The 10,178-nt window shown below is 50.7% G+C and overlaps 1 protein-coding gene across 1 annotated transcript in view; it reads left to right on the forward strand.

Moving 5' to 3' along the window:
- SCLY (selenocysteine lyase) overlaps nt 1-10,178 on the forward strand; it is a 44,784-nt gene that overhangs the window by 8,979 nt on the left and 25,627 nt on the right. Inside the window, exon 4 of the mRNA XM_004701869.2 lies at nt 9,615-9,715. Coding sequence (XP_004701926.2) covers nt 9,615-9,715 — 101 coding nt within the window. The remainder of the gene's footprint in view (nt 1-9,614; nt 9,716-10,178) is intronic.

The raw sequence follows: 10,178 nt of genomic DNA on the forward strand, positions 1-10,178 counted from the left end.
GGTTAGCAGCCAGAGCCTGGGGGGTTGGAAAGGAGCACCTTTAACCAGCTGCCTCTGGGAGAGAGGTGCTCCCTGCACAGCCCCTGGGGAGCCTGGTTGTAGTCAGAAGCCCCAAGGGAGAAGTGGAGCAGCCGAGCCCAGTGTCCTAGTGTCCTACTCACACCAGTCCTGGGGGCCAGCGGCAATCAGTGGGAGGTGCCACAGTGATCCACCACAAATTCAACATGCCACCTGCCTCCTAGTGCCCTCCCAAGCACACCTTCCTCCACTCCCAGCCCTCAGTGCAGCTCCATGTTGTCCGAAAGGACACGACACAGTGCAGACTTATCTGAGGCTCTTAACCCCATATCATCCCAGGCTCTCGACTCCCACTCGGAGGAAAGAGACGCTCCATGAAGACTTCCTTTCCAGTAACAGGGTGGTTACATGTGAGGCCGCGCTGACCACAGGTCAGCATTTGGAAACCACCAGCTTCCCCGAGGGAGAAAGAGGAGGCGCTCACAGAGGCAGTTCTGTTCCATCCTGCAGGGTCGCTGTGAACCAGAATCGACCTGATAACACTGATTCTCTGTGTTCGAGTTTACAGTAACAGCCCTTCCTTACACCTTCTCATAGGCCTGGCTCTGTCAGTCCTGCTAAAGTGGAGCCCGTCTAATACCATTATTTGCTGTTTTATAAAAAGCCATCTTTATATTCATCTTTGACTTCGTTATAAATGCTTGTTTGTTTCCGATTTATTCTTGTTATTTAATGGTCATGTATAGCATTGAATGGCGGATTTGATTCAAAATTTTAAAACCTGTTTTGCTCAACTCAGTAGTTTTATGACAGCATCAAAGTACGTCTTTCAGATGATTAGACCAAGGAACCTAGGAGTCTGACCTGCCTTACTTCGCATTATTAGGGGTAATTAAGATAAGCGACCACGCCTTGTGTGGTAACTAACTGCAGTAGCATTCCCGCCCAACACTGCCGCGCCCTCGGCTCTGACCTTACCGATGTAGAGAGCTTTTCAAAAGGCTGTCAGGCCCATCGGGTCCATGAAAGTTTCACAGGCCATTGATAACTAAACGCTTGTTTTTAATCAGCTGCTCGTCATGCATTAATTTATTGATCTATATGAAGGAGAAATGACGTGGCTGACTACCCTCTGGCTCCGCAAGGGGAAAGGATCATCAAACTCCACGTCAGCATATCCCCAGGTGGCGTTCTACGGTAATGTGGTCGTTACACAGGGCTACTAACCCAAGGTCAGCAGTTCGAGACCACCAGGGAGAAAGACATCAATAACTCAGTGCAGGGGCCACACCGAACTCCCAAGTCTCTTAAAGAGGTTTGCAGGTTACGCATGCTCAGGACACAATGACTCAGGTCAGGCAGGACAGCTTCCCAGCTGTGCTCACAGGCAGCCTTCTCGCTGGCCTTCGACCCATCAGCCACGTGACCTATTTACCTCTGCCCTGCTTGTGCAATGTTACAAAGCTCTTTATTTATTTGTTTGTTTGTTTTTTGGTTACAAAGCTCTTTCAGGGCTGCCAGTAAATGCCCAAAAGGTATGCCACGCTGCCATAAGCATCAGCCTGAAGGTGCTCAGCTCCCGCTCCGTGGGGTCAGTAAGCCTAGCTCCCTCAATTAAGTGCCCTACTTGCTAGTCTCCTGCCGGGAGGCACTCCACTTTACTTGCTCTGGGAGCTGGTAGGTCCACTGCACTGGCTTCTGGTCTTGCTGCTGCTCCTCACAGGCAGCTCCTGGGTCAAGGAGATTCACTGCAGGGATCTCGGGAGCCAAAGGAGGAGCCCAACCCCTGACTCTTCTCTTCTGAGACGGCTCATTTTACACCCAGCAGGGGGCTGCATTAGTCTGGGTACTTTGGAGAAACAAATCCACAGCAACTCATGTATGAGAGAGTTTTATGTAAAGAAAATGTGCATCACGAAAACATCCCAACCCAATGCTGCCCAAGCCCACAAGTCCAACATTAACCCATTAACCCAACACCAGTCCACAAAGTCCTCCACCTCACAAGACAGAGGCAACGATGCCTACTGCAGGAGGAAAGCTGAGTCAATGAACGAACAAGCATCTCAGCACTAGCAGGGGTCTCCACACGGCTGCTCCAGCACCCAGGGCTGCATCGGGATAGGTCCATGTAGCTTCTCCTTGGGGATGTCTTGTAGGAAGTCAATCTTGCAAGCTGAAGCAGGGAACTGCTAAGGCAGCTGCACCCGGTGCAAACATCACAAAACAAGAGACCCGAGAAGTAGAAAGGTGAGGCTCACCACCCATTTATCCCTCTGCCTTTCAATTAGCCCCACATGAGATTATCGGCCAGGCTGGCACCATTAACTAACTCAGGGCCATCACAGGAAGCCGGTTCGCAGGCACTTGCAGCTGAGTCCCATCAGGGTCTTCTCCCACCTTCTCTCACTCAGACTCATCAGGAACAGGTCATTTGGTGGGAGTGACAGACTACACTCAGGCACCAACTCATAGCGAGCCTATAGAACAGGGTAGAACTGCCCCCTGTGGGCTCCTCTTTATGGGACAAGAAAGCCTCATCTTTCTCCTGTGGAGCAGCTGGTGGTTTCAAACGCCTGACCTTGCAGGTAGCAGCCTAACATGGAACCACCACACCACCAGGCTCCTTAGTCTCTGCACTACTTGTTTGGTACTGGCTTGGTAAGGTTTGTTTGGTCCATGTATAGGGTGACTATGAACCGGCATCAAGTTGATGAGAGTGTGTTTAGTTTAGGCTTTTGATTTCTTCGGGACATTGCTTGGCATCAAGTCTCCTCTCCAGTAAAACTGAGCTCTCTGATGCATTGAGTACGGACAGCAATGGCCACAACTAGGGGGCATTTTGTCCGGAAGGCGTGTGACTTCTGTCTCAGGGAGCAAGATGATCTGTGGCCTGAAGCCCGATTGTGACTTTTAGGCTATTTGGTGATGTTTGTTTCCATAAATTAGGAACCGTAACTTAAAAAACAAAACAGAAGCTTTGCAAAAATCACTCTTCCTACTCAGGTAAAAAGGCAAAATTACAGAGACTCGTCGGTAGAACCGGCTGGCTTAATGACTTTCACAGTATGAGGATGTAAAGTCCGGGGTGGGGGCTGGATTTGTGTAAAAGAAAATGTTAAGGATGTTGGGGGCGGGATTTTAGATGACCAAGACTCCGGCTCGGGCTAGAAAGAACACACCTTTCTGGCTCATGGCCCAGGTCACATCACGCCAAGGGATGTTGGGAAAGTGGTTACACTTCTGGGCAGCCAGACACCAGCTGAGTGAGCGGCCCTGCCACTGTGGCAGTGAGGAGGGTGGGTACCGAGGCCAGCTGGCAGCCCTGGTTCAGACAGACATATGCCAAATGCTCTCACAACCACTACAGCCCAGGGAGATGAGTGTTTTCTGGTCTCTGATCACTGTGTAAGGCGATGAGAAGACGTGTCCTAACACCCCAGCTGTAGGGACTTCGCTCATTCAGACCCTGGAGGCATTTTAGCTTTATTGATTTTAAAAGTTTTCGTCCTCCCTCCTGTTCTTACCGAGAAGTGGCACGTAGGGTGCTTTTCTAAAGCGTAATTTGTTTTATTAATTTTTCTTAAAGTGCCCACAGTGGAGTAATGCCCACACAGACAACTCGGGTCTGCACACAGGCTGCCCTTCTCGCTGCCTGTTCTGAGCCATTCCTCCCCCGTCAGCCTAAACTGGCAGCTCTGGAAGTTTCTTATCTCATCCTTCAAGTGGCCCTCATGGGTGTGATCCCAGAAAGATCGTGAGAGAACCGGAGGCAGACGCTCTTCCCTGAGTAAGGGAAATGCTTTGTTTGCTTTACAGAAGACCGCGGGCCCATTGGGGTTAAAGTTTACACACACACATGGATTTCTTGGTGTCTTGGCTTTTAGGCCCCTTCCTAGGGTTTCTGGGGCACTGATTCAGGAAACAGCATTGGATGGTCGCATCAGCGCTAGTTTCTTAGCTACAGCGTGTAAAGGGCTCTAATGTCCACGGCAATGGCTACTCAGAACTCAGACAAAATTCATGATTAGCGAAGGGCTTATTAAGGAAGTCAAGTTTGGAGAAAGGCTGAGTTGGGCTGTTTACCTGTGACCCAGTGTCGGGTCTGTTAAACAGTGCCCCAAAGGGCACACCACTGGGTGGAAAACCTCAACCCCAGGGCGTTCAGCTCAAGCTCCATGCCCTGATTTGAGTGCCCAGAAGCACCCCACTCCAGTCAGTCTCAGCCTGAAAGCACTCAGCTCCATCTGGGTGGGTCAGCAAGCCCAACCTCCCCTTAATGAATTGTGCCCAGAGGCACCCCAGTCTGCAAGCCTGCCCAGAAGCACTCCACGCTTGCTCCGGGTGTGGGAAGTCTATCACTGCTCCACACTCTGCCTCCTGGTTCGGCCACTGCCTCTCTGACAGCGGAGCCGTCTTCTGGATCCAGGAGTTTCCCTGTGCAGGAATCTCAGGTCCAGAGGATGAGCTCCACTCCTGGCTCTTGCTGGTATTGAGATCCCCCTCCTGCTTCTCAGAGGGCTCATTTCATACCAGCAGGCTGGCGCTCCAGGGACTCCTGTGTGGAAATACTCACAAGCGCATCCTATCAGTATCTTCCCGGACATTCTTTCCAGACCCGGGCAGGGAAAGGCTGTTTGCTGGGACTTAGAGACTGGCTAGAAGAGCCACGTTCAATAGTTCACTGCCCCTGCATGGTATTCCATGCAGCTATTGAGTTACTTGAATTTATCATCAGGTAAATTAATCATGCAGCTATTGAGCTATATTTTCAGCTATTGAGTTATATTAATTTATCATCAGATTTTTAAATACGAGAAGAATTCACACCACAAATATAGGATAAGACAAAAAGGTAAAAATTATTTGAAAAAGAATTAGGTACTAAGGGTGAAATACTTGGAGAAAATTCCAAGTTCATCATGTAATTTGCACTGTTCAAATCTTCTCCTTGGATCAAAGGACACCGTGTGAAGTATAACTTCATGTGAACAGTGAGTACAGCCGAAGCTGCTTTCCGTAAGGCAGGTACTCTTCCTCATGCCGAGCGGGCTCACCCCACAGGGACATGGGCCAGCTGAGGGGGTGGCATGTGACGTGTGTTTTCTTGTGAAAACTAGAGCCGAGAGGACCCTGGTGCCATTTTTGGAATCCGCAGAAACCAGTCGAATATTTGAGGCACCAAAATGTGTGTTGGCCAGAGTGACCTCAGGACAGTGGTTTAGAGGGGATTCATCCAGCTTCCATGAATCTGGATTCTATGGGGATTTGAAATTCTTTTCTACTCTGCCCTACCCCAATCAGGAGTCTTCTAGGGAACCTTCCATCAACAGATTCAGTAACGGTAGTGGGGTGCTACCCAGTTCTTCCATTCACAGCCGAAACCCCAAATCACTGGCATTCAGTTGATGCTAAATCACGACCCTATAGGATGGGGTTGAACTGTCCCTATGGGTTTCCAAGACTGTAACTTTACGGGAGTAGAAAGCCCCATCTTTCTCTGAGTAGTTGGCAGTTTCAAACGGTGAGTAAGTAACCGCTTAGCCCCGGGGCTCCTCCTCTCAGAGCAAAGGAGGCAATTGTTCCTGAAGGCAGTTGGTGAGAGATATTGCTGTGTGGTCAAATCCATCTTGGCTCTGGGCAGCCTGATAGGACAGCGAGTAGCTTGGTCCCACCTGAGGCTGTCTCCAGGCTCTTGCTCCTGCTCTGCAGCTAGCAAAGCCCTACCCACGGTGCCCTCCAGCAGGGGTCCTCTCCTGAAAGACAGCCCCTGGGATTCCACAGCCTTGAATCCCCAGTCTCTGGACAGCGCCTGAGAAGATGTGCACGCTGTCAGCTAACCCCTGGAGGCGCATCTTCACTTGTTCAGTGAGGCTGTGATCATGATTACGCAGTGAAGCCAGTGAAAGACGTGCACCATGGGATGCTGGGGATTCCTGGCTCTGTGCGAGCTTGTGCTTTGCATCGGGTGGCCTGGGGACAGTGCATAGCTCACTCCAGGGCTCCCTGTAGAACTCATCCTGTGTGGCTCTTCCTTTTGTCCTGCCAAGTTGCGATGAATGGGCAGCTGGGCAAACAGATAACTCTGTGCATTCAGGCCGCTGAAAGGACTTGATAAGACCCTGCGTGGTGGGAGCCCGCAGGGGCTGGCATCAGCACGTGTGGCAGTGGGCAGGGCAGTGTCTTAGCTCCTGTGCTGACTTCCCGAGGTCAGCTGGGATTAGTCTGGGCAGCAGACCTGAAGGACATGGCCCATCTAACTGTGTTCTGAGCTGGCTAGTGCAGGGGTCGACTCCTGACCTGACCCTAATACGCTCTCCCTAGAGCCCAGCTCTGGGTGACTGGGATTGGAGAGTGCCCTCGGCGGCTGGTGAGGAGATGCATGGGATGGTGCAGGCTGGCTCCAATTCCAGGGATTCATGCTGACCCTGACCACACACGAGCCCCCCAAAACACAATGCCATTTGCCCAACCTAGGAAATGTAACATGGTCTCAGGAATGGTATCTAATATCCAAGCCCCTGTCCAAATTGCCCTGAGATTGCATTTTTATGCCAAGTGGGTTTAGGTTCTTTTTGAAAATAAAAACTACAAGTAAATGAAAAAAGCGACCAAAAGGTTGTTTCTGGGTGTTTTTCCCTCCTCCTCACCCACCTTCTTGACCCTGCCTTGATAACCAGCCGTGCCTCCCCCAGCAGCACTCTATCTCTGCTGAGTGTGACAGGCCATGCATGGAACTCACAGTTAGAGGGTGTGTTAGGGAAGCCACCTGGTGGTTACAACAAATCGGGATTAGAAATGCTAAGGATACAGTTCTTTTGTCCACAGTGCCTCTTCTCAGCAGGCCTACGGGCTTCCTCTCTCTGGTCCCTAGCCTCTCAACCATGTAACCCTTGGCCTTTGCTCTGCTTGGGCAAGAGTGACAAAACAACTTTTTCACTGATAATTGCCCAAAGGGCACCCCACTCTGCACCCAGCCTCCTGCCTAAAGGCTCTCAGCTTTACTCATTCTGTGGGCCGGACAGCCTGCTGCTCTGCCTCCTGGTCTCAGCTCTGGTCCTGTGCCACAGACTCTTAGAATCACTTCACGCCCGGCCAAGGGAATGGCAAAACTGACCAACCCCCATGTGAGAGTGAGTGCCACAGCCGTGCTTGCGTGTCTCCACCCAGTCACTTGGTGGTGGTCCTTCAAAGAAGTCCCCTTGAAACAGTGCTTCTGAGGGAGCTGCTGGCCAGAGCAGTTCAAGGCAGAGAGGTCAGCTCTGAAGGTTTTTAGAGTTCCAAAGGGGTCATCTTGATAGATTGTCCCAAAGGACCCAGAATGATGACTGGACCTTACGGGACCTTACCGTGAAGTTTTCAGAAAATGTAAAACTGCATCGATGACAGAAAGTCCAGGAAAGTTGTATCACGGAATGTTGTCCTTCCATCGGGACAAGCAGCTGCTCAGCCTGGGAGGGAAGCAGGCTGCCCTGGGAGAACGTCCCTGGGGAACCTTCACCGTCTCCTGTGCAGCCTTGACCTTACCCTTCAGACTGCACTCTGCCCCCGAACTCCGCATTTAGAAGAACAGGCGTGAGTCCTGCAGGGAGGGGCAGAACTGCAGGGATGACGCGGTGTCCCCGGGGAGCTCGGGGTCCTGGGAGGGCCTGAGAGAGGGTGCCTGCAGAAGTGCCTAGACCGGCATGGAGGAGAAGCCCAGAGGCGATAGCTTCCCATGTTGATACTCGTGTTTACAGAGGCTTTCTCTATTTATTGTTCAGGAGCGCTGGTGTAGGAGCTACTACACTGCCCGAGTTTAGTCTTCTCTGTGCTGCTTCTCTGGGTTCTAACACCCATTGCAATGGTCTGTACAGCACTCACCATCTTTTAAACGAGCCAGTTCACTGTCCCTCAGGCCCATTGGAGGGCCGGACTATAGTTTAAAAAAAAAAATACTATGATCAAATTCCTATGCACACTTTACAAAACGGGGCAAAAACACCGGCGGGCAGGATAAATGTCCTCAGCGGGCCGCATGTGGCCCGCGGGCTGTAGTTTGAGGACGCCTGGTTTAAAGGGTTGATTAAGGAAGTACCTAGTAGTCATGCCACGGAGAAATGCCCAGGGGAGTTGTTTACCAGGACCTGTGACCAAATTTCAGGCCTGCTAATCAGCGCCCCATGGGCACCCCACTCTGCTGTCAGCCTCAACCCAGGGAGATTCAGCTTAAGCTCCATGGGTCAGCCAACCCAACTTCCTCAATTCGGGGCCCAGAGGCACCCACTCCAGCCAGCCAGCCAGCCTCCTACACAAAACCCTCAGTTTTACTTGCTCCATGGGATGGTCGGTCCATCACTGTTCCGTGTTCTGCTGCTACTCCTCTGACGGTCTCGCGGTCCTCTGGATCCAGGAGGCTCACTGTGCCGGGATCCTGGGTCCAGAGCACTCTACACCACTCCTACGTCTTGCTGGCAGTGAACCCGCCTCCTGCTTCTCAGAGGGCTCATTTTATACCCAGCAGGACGAGTCTATTTGCACTACTCACAGGTGAATCTTATCACTATCTTCCCTGCCTTCTTGGTCTTCCAGACCCATGCAGGGAAAGGTCATTGGGGGCGGCGGGGAGTTAGAGACTGGCTGCAACAGCCGCATTCAATAATCCAATAATTGGGCTGCTAGCCACAAGATCAGTAGCTCAAAATCACGAGCCAGATGAAAATTCCCACTCCCATAAAGAGTTACAATTTCAGGAACCCACAGGGACAGCGCAGCCCTGTCCTACAGGGTCACTATGAGTTGGAATTAAGGGGGTGATTTAAAAAATGTATCTCCATTTTTGACTACCCCACACTCGTGTGTGAAGGGCTTCAAAATGTTGATAGGATATGGAACCTTTTAATAATAGAGTTTTTTAAAACCCCTCTCACGTATACAGAGAGAGCTCTCGAATGGTTCTCTGCTCATTTTTTTTTAATATAATGAAGGCGCTACAGTTTGTGGAGAACTGGTCTACCGCCTCGGAGGGATCACCCGCATCTGATGGACAGCCCAGCTCTCTTTCTCTCTGCCCCTCGGGCACAGTGGTGCCTAGTCCTCTTCTCTAGTGGGAAGCAGGGATTTGCCGGAGACCAGACTCAGATGACCGGCCTTGGACACTGTGTAGAAGAGCCGTGAGTCCTAGTCTTCCCTGTTTTGATTGTTTTTTTTCAGCCTGCTTTTAAGCAAATTATTCCATCTTTCATTTCCTGTCATGATGACTGGGAAGCAAGGCAGATGGCCACAGCTTCCTCCCTCCTCTCTTATCTGGTAAGAAGAAAATTGTCTTAGGGAATTTTCAGATTCCCGGGACCTCTGCCCACATTAATTGTCTGTTTCTGGTCCTCACAAAGCCACGTAGTCTCTGTAGTTTGTGCTGACTGCTAATACCGCACCGCTGCCCATTCGCCCAGTGGTTTTAGGGCGAAGCACCTTGTTATGTTCTCGCCCGTGGACTGTGCCTCATCTTCGAACGGCCCATCGTCATCTTGCACTCCACGGAGCCTGCTCCTTTTGTGAAAACGTGCTTCTTGGGCTTGGGGTAGCCAGGCTAACCAATTTCCTCGTTGTTCCTCAAGGCAGAAAAGCCAAGGACATTATAAATGGAGCTCGGGAAAACCTGGCCAAGATGATAGGCGGAAAGCCTCAAGACATCATCTTCACTTCTGGGGGAACAGAGGTAATATTTCTAAGCAAAGACGTTAGTCTGTGTGTGAGCTATAATAAAAATAGAATGTGGTTCCCTTTGGGCATGTTTCAATTCTTTGAAAGAACCAGTCATATTTACTCCTGTCTTTAAAAAAAATTTTAGTCTTGTTAATTTAAACATTATCCTGGTATATTTAACCACTGTTTATCTAATCAGTAAATTCTGAGTGACTGGTGGGGTATTTGCAATAGGATATGTGAATAACCTGCTCTTTGCATTGTTATTTCAATAAAGAGAGTTTTCCCTTAACGTCTGCCCTGGAATCATTCCTGCAGAACTCTTTGCCTGATGAAAAGTTGGAGATTTGAGCCACGCGAAGGAAGGCAGGCCTCCTTCACTTGGGAGAAGATGGTTGGGGACAGCGGTGGCGCCCCAGCCTCTGCTCCTTATTCCCACTGACGCCGGGGCCTTGCCGGAACGATGACGACGTCTA

This window comes from Echinops telfairi, unplaced genomic scaffold, assembly GCF_000313985.2.
Source record: "Echinops telfairi isolate 266 unplaced genomic scaffold, ASM31398v2 ScPeMD7_3;HRSCAF=10, whole genome shotgun sequence".
Lineage (NCBI taxonomy): Eukaryota > Metazoa > Chordata > Mammalia > Afrosoricida > Tenrecidae > Echinops > Echinops telfairi.